The sequence below is a fragment of the Sabethes cyaneus genome, chromosome 3 (assembly GCF_943734655.1).
Source record: "Sabethes cyaneus chromosome 3, idSabCyanKW18_F2, whole genome shotgun sequence".
Lineage (NCBI taxonomy): Eukaryota > Metazoa > Arthropoda > Insecta > Diptera > Culicidae > Sabethes > Sabethes cyaneus.
In genome coordinates this window covers 219,866,268-219,888,262 of record NC_071355.1, presented here as the reverse complement: position 1 = coordinate 219,888,262, position 21,995 = coordinate 219,866,268, and the positions used below count along the sequence as shown (strand labels likewise).

Sequence of the window (21,995 nt, the reverse complement as noted above, 5' to 3'; positions counted from 1 at the left end):
CCCTTAAATTGAAATTGGGTTTGAATGGTGAAACTAACCGATTCAGAAAAGGTTGTTGTAACCAAAGAAATTTAATATTTACACGCTATAAAAGAATAAAACCAATTGCATTACTGCTATTCGTTTATTGTTTTTAACCATGTAATCAAATCTTTAGTCAATGTTTTGATCAATCCAAGAGCGATAGCTTGCTACGCCTACGTATACTGATGGGCGACCAATTGTACCGCATGGCATCCATCCCCAGGAAACAATACCGACCTGTTTCTGAGAACCATTCTCGATGACGTACAGTGGGCCACCAGAGTCACCCGAGCAGGCGGAAACTCCACCGGTTAGCGGTCCCGTGCACACGTTGCTTTCGCCGAGCGGAGAATTTCCCGGTCCACCATTCGCTTGTTCGCATTCAGCATAAGTGATGATCGGTTTCTGTACCTTTTGTAGGATCGACGGCATACTGGGTACGGTTCCACTAGATGTGCTACCCCATCCGGCGAGAGTCGCCGGTCCAGGGACGGCATAATCGCCTTGAACAGGTAGCACAGCAGGTTGCACAAAATCGTTGTAGTTCAGATAGCTCACCAGACGCAGAACAGCGATATCAGATGGGTTAACTCCTCCGAGATACTCGGGATGCACGATATGCTCATCGACATTGATTACTTGTCTGTTTGCTTCAGCTGAAGCAATGTTATGTGTTCCAGCCCAGACAGCGAAGCGGGCTCCTTCGGGTGACTCAGTAATACAATGAGCGGCAGTCATGGCCCATCGCTGGCTGACAATAGTACCACCGCATATGTGGGCGGATGTTGTGAGGATCAAGCGTTGAAGAGATACGATGCTTGGGAACTCATGGGGTAGCGCGTTGATACCTCCGACAACACGTCCACCACGGGCCAGCTCGATGTGATCACGACCTGTGAGAGAGAAAAATCAAATTGTTACCACTCAAACCTTATACTGGACACTAAATAATTATGTATTTGAATGGTGCTAAAAGGAAATGCTGAATTGGATTAGGGTACGTACCAGGAGCAGCTGCAACAGCAGCTACTAAGCAAACAACTAGACCCACCAGTTTCATGATTGCAGAGTGACTGTCGAGACTGTAGATTGTTAGGACCATTTATATGTGGCCTTCCAATTCATATATCAGACAGATTTTGAGTATTTTCCTGCGTTTTGGGCAATTGCTTGATTAGGATCACTTCAATCGTCACCGCGTTAAGCGAATTGGATTGTAACGCTACTGCTAAGCTAAGCCAAGACGAAATGGCATGGCGTAGGACTGATAAGGTTTATCTCAGAAACTTTTATTGTCTGTATATCGCTACCTTTGCGTAGCAGTGGGCGTGGGAATATCCCAAAACATATTTGGGAAACTTCTTGAGGTTTTACAGGAAATACCAATGGCTAATATTTCGCGGTTAGTTTCTGAATGAACATTATTGCCTTTAAGTCACGATTCAGTACAAATAGCATGATTTTTGACACCCTTAGCCATCCTTGAGTAATTGAGAAATATTATCGATTACCGGATGGACCGAATTGGATTTTCCGTCTTGATTGGAAATTTTGAAAGATATTTAGATGCGAAATACAACCTCTTTAGGTTGTAAACAGTAAACATGTTTATAAGTTTTAAATATTCTCATTATTGGAGTTTTTTTTACAAAATATGTATTTTTCAAACAAGAATTATGATTGATATCTTGTGCTAAGTCACTGCTCACGCTAAAACTTGTGAGCTGTGGTATGGTGATAACTGTATCGCGTGTTGCTTACGCAAACAGTAGGGCGTTTAAGGTTTGGTATGATAACAGCGCTAAAGCAAGCTCAATAATGACGACTAAAGTTAATCTAATCTTGATTCAATTAATGTTTAACGATCACAGGTGAGCAGAATTGATTTTGATTCAGTTTTTATCGTCCCACTAATAAATTGTTCAGGGTTGTCACGGATTTTATTCGATTGGGGAAACTGAAATGTTCTTCTCGGATTCACTTGGAATGAAAATGTATCTTAACCATGCTATTTCCGCAGATTTGTACGCCTGATATATTTTGTAGTTCATATCGGCTTCGTAGAAAGTCCATGCTTCATGACCATAAGGCACCACCGCGAGAATGAGCTTCTTGATAAGGACGAGTTTTTCACGGTTTTGCTAAGGTTAGTTATTTATGTAACCCGTACTTTTCTTCTCACATTCCCAATCGCAATCACATATACCTACATTCACCCGGTACCCGAATTACTTCAAAAGTATGTAACAGCCTATCAAGTGCTTGTTCCTCGGGTAATAGTTATACAGTAGTTGAATAAGCTTCACACCACCCGATCTTGCAGAAATGTCGGAAGTATAACGTGGCCACGTATTACATTTTTATTCATTTCAAAGCAGCATGCGATACAGTCGATCGTGACCAGCTTTCCGGATCTCGGGGGTACTCTCAAGTCCCTTCGAGTCGCGGCGAGGTAACGGCTTATCCTGCATACTGTTCAAAATCGCTCTGGAAGGGGCGATCCGACGAGCGGGTATCGATACGGCAGAGTGGTGGAGACGTATAAATCACGAGCTACAGATACTGATTGGAGAGATTCCCGTCGTACATCTGGCGAAGGTCAATAGATTACGGTGGGCCGGACACGTCGTAAAGATGCCGGTAGACCGTGCGACGAAAACAGTTCTTTTCAACAATTCCACCGGCACCAGGAACAGGGTGGCTCAGAATGCAAGATGGTTCGACCAAGTCGAAAGTGATTCGGGAAATGGGCGACGACTGGCCCAAGACCGAGCTGACTGGAAACGATTGCTTAAAACAGTTGAATTAGCTAAATAATTTAAAAATTATTTAAAAAATATTTTTTTGGACATTACAGGATCAACTTTTGATGGGCTATCACGCTGTTAGCTTGTACGTCATTTTAGCAGAATTTATGATGAGCCTTAAGGAGTCCAAAAGACTCTAAGATAATTTTTCGTTTAACACCAAGGATATTGATATCGAATCGTGAAACTGAGATTTCGTGATATTGTTATCTGACAGCGTTGAACACTAAGTTTGACCATTCAACATCATATCACGAACAAGTCATCCGTCATGCTTGCCAACCGTCTTGCTGTTCTAAGCATATTGACTGCTCACTGCACCTCGTGATAAGGTAGGAAGATTTACAACCTTTTCATCATCTTCAATGTCTATCCTGCCTCTTTCAATAGCCCCATTTTTTTGGACATTCTTCAATTCCTTGGACACAATGTACACACCGCCAGATCTCGCTACTCATAGTTTAACTATCTTACTCACTACATCTTATTCCTGGTCATCTTGTTCCTATCGGATTTTAAGCAAACACCATCATTGCAGGGTAGTTGCTAGTTGCAGTAGTTCACCACAGTACTGTACGGGTTCATGGTTCATAGTTCCTTCATATTTCGTTCTACTGTACCGTGCAGGCTGTATGCCGCCGAAGATCGTTTTTACCATTCGTCTTTCGAAAGCTCCGAGCACTCGCAGGTCCTTCTAGAGCAGTGATGGCCAAACTGCGGCCCGCGGGCCGCATGTGGCCCTTCGAGATGATTCGTGCGGCCCGCGGACTGATTTGAGAGATGGTAGACTTATGAGAAAATTTTTTGATGACATAGTAGTCACTCAGTTTAGTTGTATGGTCTCGTGCATGTTGTGAATCGGAATGCTTTCCGGTTTAAATCCTGGGGTGATTTCTAGAAAATGGTTTTTGCTGTCGCATATTTTTCATTATGTTATGCACTGGAATGGCCAGAGGTTATTGCGGCCCGCGGCATTCATGGGCGATCTGATTTGGCCCGCACCATGCCTATGCCTGGGCACCACTGTTCTAGAGCATTGTCCAGGTTTCAGCTCGATTTTCGCTGATGATACGCCTTCGAATCTCCTGGTTGGTGTCAATGTCCGTCGTCACCACAGTTCGAAGTTAAACAAATTCTACCAACTACTTCTATCTCATCGCCATCGATCGTTACACTACTGTCCAAGTGGTGTTGGTCGGACTTGGTGCAGCTGTCCAGCATGCATTTTGTTTTGGACATATTTATCTATAATCCAATCGTTTCTGCTTCGCGCTTTAGTGTGTACTTTAGTGGTGCACCGTGTACTGTTTACCCAGGCATATGAAACTGAAGGGTAAAGAAGCGACTAACATCTTTTTACGCTTCCTACACGTCCGATACAAAAAGAAAAAAAAACACCAACTTTGTTCGGGCGCTTACCAATACACATTTATCCGGGGCTAAAGTTAGAGCGGGTTACTCACAAATACATTTTATCCGAGGCAAAGTTTGTTGTGGGCTAGATGAGATGTTGGCTACACGAAAAATGTATGGGAATGACTTTTGTGACAGTGGGGTTTGTTTACCCACCGCCACAGATGTTCTGCCGATAATGTCCATGTCGTCGCATTGTCGATTAAGTAGACGAATTGACCAGATTTGTTGAAGATTGTGCCTCTCGGGTTGATATCCGCTCAGATCATAACACCTTTTAGCGATATGTTGAACAACAGGCATAAGAGACCATCACCTTGACGACGCGCTCTGTGTGATTCAAATAAACATGACAGTCCACTCGAAATCCGAGCACAGCACTCTGTACCATCCATCGTAGATTGAATCAGTTTCATTCGCTTTCTCAGGGAGCTGTTCTCGTCTATGATTTTCCATAGCTCTATTAGCTCGATAGTATCGTATGCAGTTTTGAACTCCATATTCACGGTATTTTTGGAGGATCTACCGCAATGTAAATATTCGATCTGTTGTTCAACGAAACCAGTTTGATAAATTCCGCAATTGGTGATAGTTGGCGGAAAACAATTTGAAACAGTACTTTGTAGGCGGCATTGAGAAATGGCGATTCGAGATCATAACTTGGTCGCTCATAATCATAACAGAGCGACCAAGTTATGATCTCGAATCGCCATTTCTCAGACATAATTCAGATCCTATCGAAGCGCGAACATTGACCCGAACCTATTGATGGTTAAGGTACCTAAAAACTCTCTGTTGTGAATAACCTGGGTGCTAATTCCGTTATCCATATTTGACCTTTTGTTTTTATACGACAGACTTCGCAACCAGCTGTTAGAATACAGGACAGTGCGGGGTCAGTGCTACGATCCGATTGACTCTAACAGCCTCTCCCAGCCGAGATTCGAACATACGACGACTGGCTTATTAGAGCAGCGTCTTACCTCGAGGCCAACTGGGAGGTTCAAAAATTCTGTCTGATCTGGTGATCTCCAGGTGTTCTTGTGTAGGAGTTTATGCTGGAAGAAGGTACTACGTACGGTAATATTCTTGGAGGCGGCAAGGTCGATAAGTCTTAGGCCCATTTCATTGGCTAACTGGTGTGCGCTGAACCCTCCAATCACCGGTTTGTATTCCTCCTCCTGGCCGACCTGAGCATTGAAATCTCCGATGACGATCTTGATATCATGTTTTGGGCACTGGTCGTATTCACACTTCATCTGCGCAAAGAATTCCTCCTTGTCGTTTTCGGTATTTCTGAGGTAAGCGCTATGCACGTCGATGATGCTTATGTTGAAGAACGGACTGTAGCCCTTGATACTCAATCTGTACATTCGAGGATTGATTTCCGCTTCTTGTCCATCACTATGAAAGCTGTACCAAGCTCTTGTGTGTTGCTGCAACTTTGGTGGATGGTATGTGTCCATCTCTGAGCGTACGTATCATTGAGTCCTTCCAGCACACCTCCTGCAGCGCAACAACGCTCTTAAATACGTCGAAGAGCACTCGAGAGCTCCCTTGGAAGTTGAGAGATCGGCAGTTCCACATCCCGAACCTTCAATCTATAGTCTTTTTTCGCATGGGTCTATTCCAAATGTTCCATGATTCGAATTTTTCATTCCTCATTCATTGGTTAATAATTTTTCTTGCTGTAGGCTCTCAAGGCCTGCTGTTCTATTCTCCTGTCTCCTGTCTCGCTGGAGGACCAACGAAACTCGAAAAAGCCCTCCATCTCTGTCAGCAGGCGCAATAAAATAATCAAACGAGATTTTAAATGAATTTTCACAAAGAAGAAACCCAGTGTGCAAAGACGTCACTTTTTATGCGAGTTTATCCAGCTTTTTACGAGCCATAATATTTGACATTTTAGCAATACATCGAACGTTTTCTTTTCGTACGTTCCTTGGGTTTTACCGTGAACGTGCGGAAACAAAACGTGCGATGTATTAAGGAAATGTCAAATATTATGGCTCGTAAAAAGCTGGATAGAAAACATGAAACCTTTTTTTCTCGCATGAAGAGCGACTCGAGTGTATGATGCAATTTGTTTCAGCGAATTATTTTCAGCGGGAATTGAATACGTATTTCTAATCTCCTAAAGATGGCAACCTCATTTGTGTTTATTATTGTTTCCAAGCAAAGTTTGGACAGTTGAACTACTTTTTCTGTTATGTTGGCAGCATTTCTTTTGCCTGTTTGCCTGACAGTAAAGTGTTCTGATAAAGTACCAGAAATCAACAATACCTTTATCAAAAGCACTGGAACTAATAATTGATATGATTCAGCACTCATCTGGACCATTGGTTCAAGGGTACCGCAATATTGGCGAATCGTAGGAGCTTTCGAGAAAAGTTGGGTTCGAAACCGGTTGGCTCGCTTTAACCCCTGGTTCAACCTTGGCAAAAGGCAACGAACTACGAACCTAGTAAGCGCTCTCTCAACGACTGTTCTTTACCTAATTGTTTTTGCTCTTGTCCCGCCTTAGGAATACTTTAGAACACTATTTTCATTGCTTTCTTCTACTATTCTTTTTGACTTTTGTTTATTGGAAAGACTACCATTGTAAAAAAAACGTCAAAATTGGTTTATTGGTGTTTGTTTAATCTGCAGTGCGGTTCTTCTACAACTACCAAATCGATTGAACCTGAGTTTTTCAACTAAGGTAAATGATATTCTTGGCTGGGATTGGGTCATTCATGCTGTTCTTAAGTAATAAATTACCCCTGTATTAGTATATGACATATTCCAGCGTTACGGGACACAATTAGTACGCATTGTTACCGTGTGAATCGCTTCCTGTTTCACCAGGAATATACCATCTAAAATAGTTGTTTAGAGAGTACTTTATTCTCCACTAGAATACCAGGGATTTGATGAAACAGGAACCGATCTGCATAGTAGGGATAGTGTCACGTAACGCTGGAATGTGTCATATACCCTGCCTGTGTCCAAATGCGAGTGGGATTCATTTCAAATTTATTTTCAGAATAAAATTTCTTCTTGTTAGAAAAAAACGACACGAAGGTTAGTCAAGAGCATGGTGTATACAGCAGCATAGTGTCTATACTCACCATGGTCAAGAGAGGTTTTCTGATGTTCTACAAACTGTGAAAACTAGATCTCCTATTTTAACTCACTTTAAACGACATTTTAATGATAAAAAATCATATTTTTCTACCATACATAGCTAATGTTTTGTGGACTTTGATGTCTTGGAATTGCCAGGTTATTTAATAAATTGTCCCCACTTCCAATTGAAAGATCCGCTTCAAGTTAGCTGTTAGTAGTTTTTTGTGTAACTTAATGTGTAACACAGTTAACTAGGTTGAAAGAGGGATCTTCCGTAGAATTTTGATTTGTTAAAGACTGCGCAAACCTTTATAGTCATTGTAAACCGTAAACAGATTAAACACACTACCGCATTGCATTGATGTGATATCTAATCCAAATATTGTTTCTTTGATTATCTGTGCAAACTTTTAATTGCTATCACGTGTCATTCAAAAATCGGCATTAAGGTTAATCCATTCGATGAACGCAGAAACACGTACGCTAACCGAAGGTATTCCAGCATAGCCGCATGGCCGCACGTACCAGGAGGTTACTCCAACCTGGACGTTTTGCTGTCCAACTACTTGTACGACTGGATTGCCGGAATCACCGTCGCAGGTACTAATTCCACCGGTTAGCGGACCCAAACAAACGTCATTTTCGGTAATCGGTCCGATGCCCGGTCCTCCCAGTAGGATTTGGCACTCCAGATTCGGAACAACGGCTAGTCGAGTCTGCTGTAGATGATTGGGCATACTGGGCAGCAGACCCAACGATGTGGAACCCCATCCAGCGGTACGTACGACGCCACTAGGAATGGAGTCGATCGTTGGCAGTGCGACCGGCTGAATGCTGCTAGTGAAACCGAAGGGTGATGCCAAACGGAGCTAAAAAATATGGATATCACTCCCAAGAACTTAATTTGCACACGGATCGAATAGTGAAACTTACGATGGAAATATCATAGGAGCTGATACCACCATTGTAACCAGGATGTATTGTGATTCGCTGGACGTTGATTGTCTGCTCTGTTGCTTCGACCGCATTCAACCTCAGTTTTCCTGCTTGGACTCGATATCTAGCGCTTAGGTTGTTGAAGAAACAGCTTGCGGAAGAGAGTACGTGGAAACCATTCAGGATACTGCCTCCGCAAACGTGGCTAGACCAGAGGACGAAATTTCGCTGGATCGTCACAACGTATGGATACTCGTTTGGTAATGCATCGACACCACCAACTATCCGAGAATTCTTGCTATCGCCTTGAGAAAAGGGAAAATCTATTTGAAAGTCTAAACAAAAGTTAAAGATATTCCTCTAGTACCAATGCTGGCTGCCGTTGCAGCGGCGATGCACAAACCGAGAACGATCACTTTGAACATTTCGAAATTTGTTGTTGACTAGGCAGCTTTGTGAGTCGGATTGGAACTAAATCATTAATTCTTAAAGCGTTGAAATATCATCCGCTTGGAGATTTATCGTTATCGTTGATTGGCGCATTGTGAAATAATGTTTTTTACCAAATTTAGATAACAGTCTGAAATTATTTCGTTGCTGGAGATTGATTGTCGTTCCCCACTGCCTGAAATTCCCCTATGGTTCAATTTGTTATCACAAAAATAAAAGTGATTAGCCGTGATGCTCGTCATTTATTCATTCCTAATCATTTCAAGTTGGGAGTGATAATGTTCAAAATCCAATCGATATGAGATGAAATTAGTGTGTGCATCGAAGGTCCACTTCCGCATGGAGTGACAGTCCAGGCAGGTATTGCTAGCAAATTGAATGACTGTAGCTCGGTAGCAACTATGACCGGTCCTCCCGAATCGCCCAGGCAAGCTCCAGACGCCGATAATCCGTTATCGGTGCAAATAGTATCGCTAGTAAGATACGCAGCCAAGGTTCCCAAGCGTTTGCTACATTCGTCGAATGTAAGAATCGGTACGATTGCCGCCTCACGAATGAAGAAAAAGGTTATTGCTTTTTTTCTATCGAAATTAGGGGAAAGAAAATAAAAACATACCTTTAATCCACTAGTCGACCATGCATCGGTGCCATCCGAACTCAATCCGTAGCCAACTATCGCTGCCACACTGAATGGTAAAATAGGTTGAGCAAAAAGGGGAATTGGTTGCACGTTTACGGTGAATACCAACGGTTTCTTGAGCAGCATCTTTAATTAGAACCGAAATGTGAGTAAGATTGACTCGTCAATCAGTTTTGTCAGATTGGACGTACCAGTGCCAAATCGTTGCCCTTCTGACCGTCGGCATAGTCGGGTTCCATTTCAATTCGTTCGAGGGATCTCACCTGCCGAAGTCCGCAAACAATCAGCAAACTGGCTAGCTCTTTCTCGAATACACAATGAGCGGAGGTAAGCTGCCATCGTTCGGTCACTACCGTGCTGCCACAAAGATGCACACGGGCCCAGCTCCAGTGACCGATTTTTTCCAGCTTCCGAATGGAGCAAATGAATGGGATTTCGGAAATGCTAATGTCGGTACCTCCTACGATGCGTGTGCTGGGCGGTTCGTCTGGAATTAATGAATCGGTACAGGTGTGGTTTATAGTGTATTGATTTTTTTCTTCTAACGCATACCGAACGTGAGTATTCAGAAATAAATTGACAAAAAATTAAATCGATAAATTGTTGCGAAAAGCTTTGTCGTTAACCCAATACACTGTAGTATTTACTTTAACTTAAAATAAATAAAAAAGAAAACTTTCCAATTGCATTCTACGCTTTATATTTACTCGTGACAGATACGTCAGTGTCTCTTTTCGAACTAGAACTCGAACTGATGAAGCCTGGAAGTCGTAGGCGAAATACGTATCTATCACGAATAAATATAAATAGTAGAATTTAAATGGAAAGTTTTCTTTTTTATTTAATTTCAGGTTTCGTATTCTACTAAAACGCTCCAAAAACTTCAGTGAATTTACTTTGAGTTTTTAAATGAATCATATCTGCAACTACTCAATTTTTTGACACGAGATGAATTCTACACTTCTTGCCTGTACATGTACATCATCATCATCATCATCATCATCATCATCATCATCATCATCATCATCATCATCATCATCATCATCATCATCATCATCATCATCATCATCATCATCATCATCATCATCATCATCATCATCATCATCATCATCATCATCATCATTATCATTATCATTATCATCATCATCATCATCATCATCATCATCATCATCATCATCATCATCATCATCATCAGCGAAAAAAATCAATGAAGGGAATTTTCTAACTTCTGGGTAAATTATTCAATAATAGAAAACATTTATGTTGTGGCTTTCGGGTTGATGTTTCTCGGTGAAAATTCAAATTTATAACTTTTTTAAACTACGTTTCGGCTTACTGTTTTTACTCAGCCATCATCAGATTAAACAATATTTATAGTCAATTAGGAAACACTAAACTTTTGTTGTCCGCTGTTTCTTCTATGACGACGCTGTTCGCGTCGTGTGCGGAGAAGAGAACCGCACACGACGCGAACAGCGTCGTCATAGAAGAAACAGCGGACAACAAAAGTTTAGTGTTTCCTAATTGACTATAAATATTGTTTAATCTGATGATGGCTGAGTAAAAACAGTAAGCCGAAACGTAGTTTAAAAAAGTTATAAATTTGAATTTTCACCGAGAAACATCAACCCGAAAGCCACAACATAAATATACGGTGATCAAAAAAATTAAAACAGAAAACATTTATGATAGGGTATGTTGCTACATCGTCGTAATTGCCTATTCTCGTCCTATCCAATACAAATTATTAAAAATGTCAGCATTTTTATGACACACAATGCAAAACTAGTTATTCCCTAATATTTTAGTTAGTTGTGTATCATACGCGATCAATCAAAGCGAGCTGAGATCTATTTAAATGCTTTTTATCATTAAAAAAGTCCTACCAGCCAAATTTCCTACTTTCCTCCTACTTTCGAGCGACGAAAAAGACAATATCGACTAATCGTTTTAATTTCCATCATTCAGAAATGAAAATAACTCACGCAAGGCATTGGCGTTATTCTACAGCCAGGAAAACTAGCCTGACGTGCAGAAATTTTGTAGAATAACATTTGTCATGTCGTCCTACACAAATACATGCGCGTGAGCTTTTTAAACATTGTTGTGATTTTTAGTTCGGACGATGAAAAATTTTGATGGACGGATTTTAAAACGGTACGACGAATTTTAGAAATAAAGTCAGTTGCGTAATTTCAATAATATGCTTTAATAATCGCTTTTCATTGATTTCAAAGTTCACGGATCGAAAGGTAAGTGTGTTTTAGTCAAATCAGCACAGGAACTTTTGGAGTATTCATTAAATCCATCCAACAAATGATGAAAATTAGAATGACTTATTACGACGGGAATTTGAAAAAAATCCTGCCTAAAATTAAAAAAGTATGACTTACAAAAAAATAATTTGTGCCAAAAAGAAAATTATTAAGACACAAAAGATTACAAAAATAATCTATAATCCTACACACTTATATGCCTTACTGGAAACCCCTAGGTACATGCATTCTTGTGATTTTTAGTTCGGGCGAAGGAAAATTTGGATGGACGGATTTAAAAACGGTAATTTCAATAAAATGCTTATAATAAGCACTTTTTAGTGAAATTAAAGTACATAGATCGGAAGATGGGTATGAAATGAAGAGAGTTACCTGGAAGGAGCGTCAAATACAGCTCTGGCTCTCTCAAGCTCCCACCTAGCGCCCCCACGCAGATCTAAGTTAAATGATGACGGTCGATGGCCTTACCTGGAAATGCTTCATGTACTTACTGGAGCAGGTAAGCTAGGAGGTGTGAACTAGAGCGCCTGTTCTCCAGTTGAAGGGCGGCTCACACAGCGTCTGTCTTGGAACGGGCGGCTGAATATGAAATGCTGTATCCCGCAAGCTATACCTAAGATGGCAGACCCATCAGCGGGATGAAGGTACCGCGACTCCGGTGAGGTAGTATACCGAAAAACTCAATTACCACGAACAACGAAGAAAAAAATTCAAGACGGAACAAACGGTGTAGGACACGGCAAGGGACATGAAAACGATTAAGGGATATCGATTGGAAAATTGGTACCTGGAATGTCCGAACTCTCCATGAACCGGCACGGGCTGGCTTGCTTGCTCGAGAGCTACTTTAACTCGGAGTGGAGATCGCTGCTATTCAGGAAGTTCGATGGACAAATTTCAGAGAAAGAGAGTTTCGTGCAGTAGACCCTATTGCAGGCATTTCTGTCAAGTACCACATCTACTACAGTGGCGGCAAAAAAGCAGACCATGGAATCGGTTTCGTAGTGTTGGGAAAACAAAAGCAACGAGTTATCCGGTGGAGGCCCGTAGATGACCGTATATGCGTGTTGAGAATTAAGGGCAAATTCTTCAACTACAGTCTAATCAACTTATACGCACCGACAAATGATAAATCCGATAATACTAACGACGAGTTTTACAACAGGTTTGAGAGCATCTATGGAGAGTGCCCAAAATACGACGTGAAAATCATCATCGGAGATGCAAATGCGTAGATCGGAAGGGAGGGTTTTTTCCGTCCAGTCACTGGAAGACATAGCCTTTATCTGTCGACCAATGATAACGGTCTGAGGCTCATAAATTTTGCCGCGGCCAGAGGAATGGCCATCAGTAGCAACTACTTTCCACGCTTGAATATTCGAAAACACACCTGGAGGCATCCAAACGGAGACTCTAGCTCTCAGATCGATCATGTCTTGATTGACGGTCGACACTTTTCGGATGTTACCGATGTACGGTCTTTTCGGGGACCAAATATCGACTCTAACCACTATCTCGTAGTGAGTAAGATTCGCGCAAGACTGTCGAACACGGCGAAAGCTCGCACTGAGAGGATGCTGCGTTTCTACATCCAGCGGTTAACGGCAGACGGCGTGGCAGTGGAGTACGCCAGGAAGCTTGACCACCGAATCGCAGAACAGCCGGTAGAAAGAGATGATATAAATGAAATGGCTGTCGAGGAACATCCATGGGGCCATCGAAATAGCTGCTAGAGAGGTGGTAGGCACGACGCGTGAAAGACAGCGTAACAAGCTAGTTTGACGTCGAATGCCAGAGAGTGACAGATGAAAAGAACCAGGCCAGGAGTCGCATGCTCACTGCAGCAACGCGTCAAAACAGAGAGAGGTACAGAGAGACTAGAGCTGCGGAAAAAAGAGTACATCGTCTAAAGAAATGCGAGTACGAGGAGCACGTGCTCGCCGGTGCAGAGGAGCGATGCGCCAGCAACGACACACGGAGTTTTTATAAAACGGTGAGATGCAGGAATTTTGCCATGCCTGTAATGTGCAATCATAGTGCTGGCAGCCTGTTTACCGACAAAACGACGGTAGCAGCCAGGTGGAAGGAGCACTTCCAGACACTGTTGAATGAAGAGGTAAACGCGGAGATCAGCAGGGACAGGATAGGAATTGTAAGCTATGACCAAGCTGTGGAGCTACCAACACAGGAGGAGGTTAAGAAGGCAATCAGTGAGCTGAAAAACGGTAAGGCTGCTGGGAAGGACGGTATCCCGGCTGAACTTCTAAAAGCGGGGAGCGAGCGGCTGTACGAAGCAATCCACCGGATCATTGTCAGGATCTGGGAGGAAGAACAAATGCCGGAGAAGTGGTTAGATGGCCTCATTTGCCCAATTTTCAAAAAGGGACATCGACTGGAGTGTAAAAACTATCGAAGAATTACATTGCTCAATTCTGCCTACAAGGTGCTTTCCCGTATCCTGCTCTGCAGACTGAGACCGTTAGCGAAGTCCTTCGTCGGCGAGTACCAAGCAGGTTTTCGTGAGATGTTTACCCTGCGTCAGTTACTAGATAAGTTCCGGGAGTACAACTTGCAGACACACCATCTGTTTGTGGACTTTAAAGCGGCGTACGATTCAGTCAAACGAAATGAGCTGTGGCAGATAATGCTAGAACACGGTGTTCCGACGAAACTAATTACGCTGATTCGTGCGACGCTGGACGGATCCAAATCATGCGTTAGAATAGCAGGTGAGACCTCAGCTACTTTCGTAACGTTGGATGGGCTGAAGCAAGGGGATGCACTCTCTAACCTGCTATTCAACACTGCCTTGGAAGGTGCATTACGAAGGGCAAACGTGGAAAGGAATGGAACTATCATCATGCCTTTTGGTTGCGGATGACGTCGATATCCTCGGAATCAACCATAGAGCTGTGGAAGAGGCCTCCAGGCCCTTTAAAAGGGAAGCGGCGAGATTAGGACTTACCATTAACACCGCCAAAACGAAGTACATGGTTGCTGACAGGGAACATGGGAGACCAAGTGTTGTCGGTGCCAAGGTGGAGTTAGATGGGGAAAGATATGAAGTAGTGGATGAATTTAAATACCTTGGTACCCTCGTAACATGCGACAACGATGTAAGCCGCGAAGTGAAATGACGAGTTACAGCCGCGAATCGGGCTTTCTACGGTTTACGTAGCCAGCTGAAGTTCCGTAGTTTGCAAATTCGCACAAAACTGGCGCTCTACAGATCACTAATCTCCCCGGTGGCTCTTTACGGACACGAATCATGAATGCTAAAGGAAGCTGATCGGCGAGTGCTTGGGGGTTTTGAGCATAAAATTCTGCGATCTATACTTGGTGGCAAAATGGAAAATGGAGTTTGGCGCAGACGCATGAATCACGAGCTGTGCCAAGTATACAAATATGCTGATACAGCGAAGGTAGTGCAATGTGGCAGGCTGCGGTGGGGTGGACACGTGGCCAGAATGCCCGACGAAAGAGCAGCCAAAACTATGTTCATCAGAGAACCAGGAAGATGCCGTAGACTCCGAGGCAGACCCTGCATCCGGTGCGTGTGTGCTGTCGAAGACGATGCACGTTCAGCTGGTGTTCGTGGGGATTGGAGAACGGCAGCCCAGGACCAACGGTACTGGAGGACCATAATTCGTTCGGCGCAGGATCGGTAACGGACCGTTGCCACTAAAGTAAAGTAAAGTAAAGTAAGTAAGATCGGAAAGGAAGTGTGTTTGAGCCAAATCAGCACAAGAACTTTTAGATTATTCGTTAAAATCCATCCAAGAAATGAAAAGAATTGAAGTGGCTTTTCTTGCTACGACGAGAATTAGCATTAAACCCTAAATGAAAATAAGCGCAAAATGAACAAGATATTCCCTACTTTGGGTCACAAAATCCATACCAGTTACTATACGATACTGTCGAACGACCAATATTCACCAGTACGGGCGCTAACTTTTTTTATTTGGCCCTTTTTTCGATTAAACTCAATTTTATACACTATAAAACGAAACCATCGGAATTCATGTAATATTTTATTGCCCATAACAATACAATGTGATCGTATGCAGAATTCCGAAATGGTTTCGTTTCCCCAATTTGTATTTTACGGATCAGTGAATTAGTTTAGCATGTGTGAATTACGGGGACTATGTTGCCAGGTGACTGTTAGTAATTTATCATTGATGAACGTGAAGTATTTACCATACCTGCATCTCCTTGTCGTATTATAATAGCCAGAATGGTACCAACGGCAAAAACTGACCGAATGAAAACTGTACGCACAATCATATTACGGTGCGGTATAGGTAGAGATAGAGGTTGGTGCGGTTCTGCGAAAAAAGTGTCAGCCGGCTGGCAGGCGGATTTGGTTATTCTCAATGGGTGGCCAGCGAATTGAATGAGTCGTGCACAGATGGTTCGACCGGTATGGTTCCGTTCGCGATCAGAACAGCTCTCGGTGAGCTGTCCATTGACTGCAGCAGCTTCCATTACAATCGACAGTCGGCAGTCAGGCATCACAATAAAAGTCGATGAAATGCAGCAATTTGGAGCACAGAATGGGATACGATTCTGATTTATTGCGGTCCGAGGGCCCGATTCCGATGGCGTGTGCACTCGGAACAATATGATTTGCCACTGATTGCTTCCGTTCCGTGATATAATCGCGTTTCACGATCTGTATGTCGATAAGGGTTTATCATTGGATACACGGATTAATGGATTTCTTTTATTGTCCGTCATCTCAATCTGGTTTACGATTTGATTGAAGTGGGTCGGTTGTACCGTTTCATGTATTTATTTCTATTGAAATTTGCATCACATGGAATTAAACAAACCTATTCTCAAAGATTTTAACAGCCTTTACGTGATTAGATATCATGTCATGTTTTGTAAGTGAAATAACAAATCCATTCATATCAACAGCACGAAACTCGTCGAATCACTGGTACGTTCCGGCAGTGTACTTTTCAATGAGATTTCGAATCTGTTGAATCTGGACCGGACTTATGGTAGTACTTTTACCCATCTCCAGCAGCACATTTTTGAATACCTCCTCCGAGCTGATGTCGTTACTATGGCTGGATGAGAAAAGTTTCACGTCTTCCTGGAAGAGCTGTGAGCAGGGATTAAAAACTTCATTTATTTCGGTAACTTTTGCCGCGTTTTACTTGAAGCAGTTCGTCACGGCTGTGACGCTGAACCAATTCACCGTCGTCAGCTGTACGCTGGAATGGGATGCATTCTTCCGGTCGTCGTCGTCGAGCGGGCGGAAAATGTTAGATGAGCCACTTTTCGAGGTTGTAAATTTTGATATAATTTCATTTCTTAGAGACTTACCGATTTTTGTGATGGAGATTATTGCTACCAGAACTAAAAAGATGACTCTTGAGGTAATTTCCATTTTATAAGTACGCTGAACTGAACAAGCAAACCAACAACCGATCTGGAAATGACTTGTTTCCGCAATGAGGTGCTTCTAGAACCAGAAAATTAATTTCAATTTTTTCGCGAAGATGAAGAAGTAATCTTGTCTGCTGCTAGACGGCAGGCTGCAACTTTGCTGACGCAACGAATTGATAAGGTTACCTACTTTAAATGGTTAGCGAAGTGCTGGGTTGGCGTTTTACTTTCATAACATAGAACTAATATTTTGTATTCTTATTAACGAAAGGAATATCCAAGTAGCACACTTTTATCATTTCTGCTTGTTGCAACCTATATATAACTGAAATTAGTTCTTAATCGGTTACCACAACTAATTTATAACAACTGTGCTAGTAGTGTATGAATCTCAGTTTTCCGAATTCCCTGAATAATGGTTAAATAATTATTCTAATCTATAAAGTTCTATAATTGAAGTCTATCAAGCCTACAAATAAATAGCCAGAAGATATTAGGTGTTATTCGTTCCCTTAATGTTTAACCATAGATGGAATGGATTTCAAACACGATCGGCAGTTTGAGCATGTCCCCGACATAATGTGGTTTTTTAGACTAGCCACATAAAAATCAAACAAAAATGAATGGTGATAGATATTTCCACAGTTCTGGCATGCATTCTCCTTCCGTTTTTCAATCAGCCAACCATGAGTCATCAGAGTATACCCGAAGCCCGATCCTCAACCGGGTCAAGATCCTATTCTCACGCCTATCCTTCCTGTCCGTCCATGCCGCCGTAGATGGTTTAATCTTTCTAAGTTTCACATCCCGAGTTTCATAGCACTTCGATTCTCGTGCTTGTTCCAGAACCTTCCTGCACCATTGAATCTTGTCCACTGCTGGAATCTTGCAATTAAGTATTTCGTTTTCTCTTCCTTTGTTGGTGATCGTATAAGCTTCGGTATTTCCTGGAATTCCGGTATGACCTGGTATCCAACATAACACAGCATCTTTTCGTTCCAATTCAATAATGGAGATGGATCCGAAAATGTAACTGCAAGTACCCTTATTTTTGATGTCGGGGAAGAAAAGCTTAATTTTATACTACAGTTTAATAGAATACAAATACATAATTTCAACCTATTAAGCTTGTGGTAGAAAGACCCTCTTCGTAACTTTGTGTGGGATAACTATATTACGTCATTGCGTACCTTCTTGAGGGGGGATGTAAAATATTCTTCCCCTTGCCTGACGTTGCAGCTAACCGTAATGTTGGTCTCGTCTCGCTTCACCGGTAAGATATTTTTCACCGGCACTTTCAGTTACTCTTGCTAGGTCGACCTTGGTCTGACGCATCCGCGTAAAAAACCATTTTGCCTTCTTAACCGTTTGTTCCGACCTCCCGACTTAAGACGTGGAATGATGAGGCCATCGTGCTCTCCGTGTTTCTTTTTAGCTTCCGCTGCATTTTAAGGTCGTTTAGCACCGTCCGGAGGCTGGTACCAGGCTTCCGTTCGACGCTCTCCTCTTTGGCTTTATCGGTGGACACGAAGTGCTTCACGATGTTTATCTTTTTCGCTCCGGGCTGGAGCTGGCAATACGTACAAAGCATCGAGCATAGTTGCTGGATTGTTTTTGCCATGGTTCTTAGAAATGAACTAATATCACCGAACAATTTTTTTCAATCTGTATATAACAGGGTTACTACAATTGGTTGACTTTTCTAGGTGAATTTACCACCATTTGTAGGTAGTACTTGAATGAAATCGAACTATCAGGCACAAAGTTTTTTTTTTGTTTAGATTATAGTCACTTTAACCAGTTTTTGGTCATTCGTTACTTCTGCGGGGTTGGGATATGAACCCGGGTCCTCGGCGTGAGAGGAGTGAATGCTAACCAATACGCCGGGACTGACCCCAGAGGCACCAAGTTGATTAATGAGAAGAACGTGCTGCTCGAGCCACAAGTACGATACCGAGCTTGTAAAATTTACCTGCTAAAGAAGAATTCGCTTAATGTTGAACGCGTAGCAACGACCCGGTTCAACTAGATCTATAGCTACATCTATAAGGCTTTTATGGCATCTTGCTTCTAAAACAACGAAACATTTTGGTTCATCGCCATTGTTTATCCGAGTAATGAGAAGTGAGAAGTAAGAAGAAGTGTTCATTCGGCCATGCAGCGCATTCAAGTAAACCATTTGGTGCCCAATTGCGGTTGAATAAAGCTATAAATAGTAAGTAGTGAGAATTATGTAGAGAGAACGAGTAGTGAGAACCGAGTAGTGAGATATGAGCATTATTTGGCATTATTTGTAGCCAAAATTATCAACGGCGAGCGGATGACTCTCCAACGCTATTAACCATGCTCAATTTCCGGGCAGCTCAACGACCATTGCGATCAACGGGATTATTGCAAACGCAGTTTCACCGGACTGCATTCGGTTACAACGAGCCAATTACTGAATGCATTAGAACTTTTTCGAAGGTGGAGGAACTGTTCAATTTCGGCGAACCAACGCACTCGTTTGCGCACAAGCTACGCAGTTTTGGTTTTATTTAATTTGAGTTTTATTCATGTAGACAAATTCAAGGACAGATGAATTATCCCAAATAAATAAATAAGAAGAAAATAAATAAATAAACGAGCAGTGCCGAACAAGTAGAGGCAACCAAGTAATGAGAACCGAGTCGTGAGAACGAGTAGTCAGTGAGAATTTCCTTATTCACAGGTAAATAATGACACGAGCAAGATGGACAACAAACATATTTTCCACACGGTTTTGAAGATAGTGCTATTCGAACCACAAATGCTGATACCTGCTACTGAAGATGTGAGTAGTGAGAAGTGAGTGGTGAGAAGTGAGTAATAAGAAGTGAGTAATGAGAAGTGACAAGTAATAAGTGAACAATGAGAAGTAATAAGTGAGATGTAAATAGTGAGCAGTGAGAAATAATAAGTGAGAAGTGAAAAATGAGAACCGTGAACTGAGAAATGAGAAGTGAGAAATGAGAAGTGAGAAATGAGAGGTGAGAAATAAGAAGTGTTTATTCGGCCGTAGTGTATTCGTGAATACCATTTAGGGCCCAATTAAGGTTTAGTAAAGCTTAAATACCTGATATTTTTTCTTTAAACGAGTTCTTATTTCCTCTACTTAGTATAAGGACGGAAAACTAAAAATCAATTTCAATTTCAAGCACTTATGGTTTTCCCCTCATCTCAACAATGAACTAGTGATTTTTTATCTGAATGTTATGCAGATTTCAATCACTTACGTCCAGGCTTCATTTTGCTCATCTTAGGTATACAGAGGCAGAGCAATCTGCTTCTCACAACGATCAAGTTGCTTTCGTTTTCTGTTCAACCGTTTCCTCTCCCTCAGGACGGTGCCTGCATACTGTTTCTCATACGACCACTCATCTTGCGCAGAAGAAGCACAACGACAAGCAGAGGTAATATTTTCTTCGCACACTGGAGACACGAGACTATTCGCTCCTTGTCACAAAGAGAATATGCGATAGGCAATTATATGGACAGCAACGATTTGCTCCGTGACCTTGAGAGGTTATTAGTTTATTAATTTTTAAAGAAATATTTACTCGCTATATGAAATAACATCGCTTTGAGTTTAATCACAAGTAATAGCACAAAGCTTCATAAACAGTGGATTCTTCTAACAGGGATAACATAATATAGTAGAATTAACGGAAATCTGACGGTTTATCAGTGCTCGACGTTGATCTACAATTATTGAAATATCTTGCAGAGTTGCAGGTAGTTGCAGCTAAAACTTGTTCGATCTTGCAGAGGACACTTTGAACAATTATTCTGTGTATATTTTAGCTTGGAAGTCGGTGGAACATTTTTTAAATCAGTAATCAAAGTTGGAGTTCTGTTTGTTTGAAGGACAATATCTATGTCGTTTCTAAGGGGCGATTTTTTAGGAGTGAGGTCAAAATGAATTCTTGCTATAACCAAAATGTATTCTACTAACCTTGATTGTTATTCTCCATTTTGAAGATTTTGATTACACAAACTATGAAACTTTTACGAGCGTGATGAATAACCTTCAAAAATGAAAGCAAAATTTGTAAGTAAAATCCACTTTGCAATTTGACAGTTTGAACGCTTGTAATAGTAGTTGTGGCGCTTTCCCAAGCAAACTAATACTTGTTTATATAGCAGAAGGCTTCTATAAACAGTTCTAAATACTTAGTATACCCGATTAAAAAAAAAGTGAAAAACGATTTTTGTCTATGGTTCAACGCACTGTGTGCTGTGGTGATACCTCCTCGGAGCAAAAAGAGAACAGGAATATTTGAACTTTGATCAGTTTTCAATGCGAGCCTTTGTTTTCCATTGTGTATGTGTCTTCGTTTACTTTCAGTACGGACAGCTGTTTGAGCAACCTGAACACTGTGTAACCTCCTCATTACGGAGCACTTTGATCTTTGAATTCATCTTCATCTTCATCTTAATGAGCAGAACTATGCTGGAACATTTGTGAAACTAGTGAAAAATGCATCGATGTATTTAAAGTGTTAACACTTTGTTGCTTCTCAATGAGCAGGATGAACAACGTGCGGGTTGCTCAAACAGTCGTCTGTACTGACAGCAAGTGAAGGCGAAACAAAACGGAGAACAACCCATCGTACTGAAAACTGAGCAAAGTGCAAATATTCTTTTGACACATTCCAGCGTTACGGGACACAATTAGCACCCATTTTGACTATGTGAACTGCTTCCTATTTTACCAATTTTTTGGCAAATACCTTGTAAAATAGGTGATCAACGAGGACATTATCTTCCATTTGAATGCCAGGGATTTGATGAAATAGCAACTGATTTCCATAGTAGGGATGGTGTCCCGTAACGCTGGAATGTGTCTTTTTCTCTTTTTTGTTCTGAGAAGCTCCCTGGAAATAGCAACTTCTTCATGGGTGTTTTTGTTTCGCTTTTACC

General features: G+C 41.8%; 4 protein-coding genes across 4 annotated transcripts; all 4 read right to left on the bottom strand.

Moving 5' to 3' along the window:
• Positions 1-153: 153 nt before the first annotated feature.
• LOC128740740 (trypsin-1-like) lies at positions 154-1,084 on the bottom strand. Its single transcript, XM_053836304.1, has 2 exons — positions 1,030-1,084; positions 154-917 (listed from the first exon to the last, which is right to left on the bottom strand). The coding sequence occupies exons 1-2, from the start codon at positions 1,082-1,084 to the stop codon at positions 154-156; spliced, it is 819 nt and encodes a 272-aa protein (XP_053692279.1).
• Positions 1,085-7,783: 6,699 nt separating this feature from the next.
• Positions 7,784-8,713, bottom strand: LOC128740739 (trypsin-1-like). Its single transcript, XM_053836303.1, has 3 exons — positions 8,656-8,713; positions 8,286-8,593; positions 7,784-8,221 (listed from the first exon to the last, which is right to left on the bottom strand). Exons 1-3 carry the CDS (start codon positions 8,711-8,713, stop codon positions 7,784-7,786), a joined length of 804 nt encoding a protein of 267 aa, XP_053692278.1.
• Positions 8,714-8,994: 281 nt separating this feature from the next.
• On the bottom strand, positions 8,995-9,928 carry LOC128740738 (trypsin-1-like). The gene is made up of 4 exons (XM_053836302.1): positions 9,925-9,928; positions 9,570-9,865; positions 9,355-9,504; positions 8,995-9,285 (listed from the first exon to the last, which is right to left on the bottom strand). Exons 1-4 carry the CDS (start codon positions 9,926-9,928, stop codon positions 8,995-8,997), a joined length of 741 nt encoding a protein of 246 aa, XP_053692277.1.
• Positions 9,929-16,411: 6,483 nt separating this feature from the next.
• LOC128743741 (uncharacterized) lies at positions 16,412-17,174 on the bottom strand. The gene is made up of 3 exons (XM_053840393.1): positions 16,992-17,174; positions 16,823-16,896; positions 16,412-16,767 (listed from the first exon to the last, which is right to left on the bottom strand). The coding sequence occupies exons 1-3, from the start codon at positions 17,053-17,055 to the stop codon at positions 16,594-16,596; spliced, it is 312 nt and encodes a 103-aa protein (XP_053696368.1). The 5' UTR covers positions 17,056-17,174; the 3' UTR covers positions 16,412-16,593.
• Positions 17,175-21,995: the final 4,821 nt, after the last annotated feature.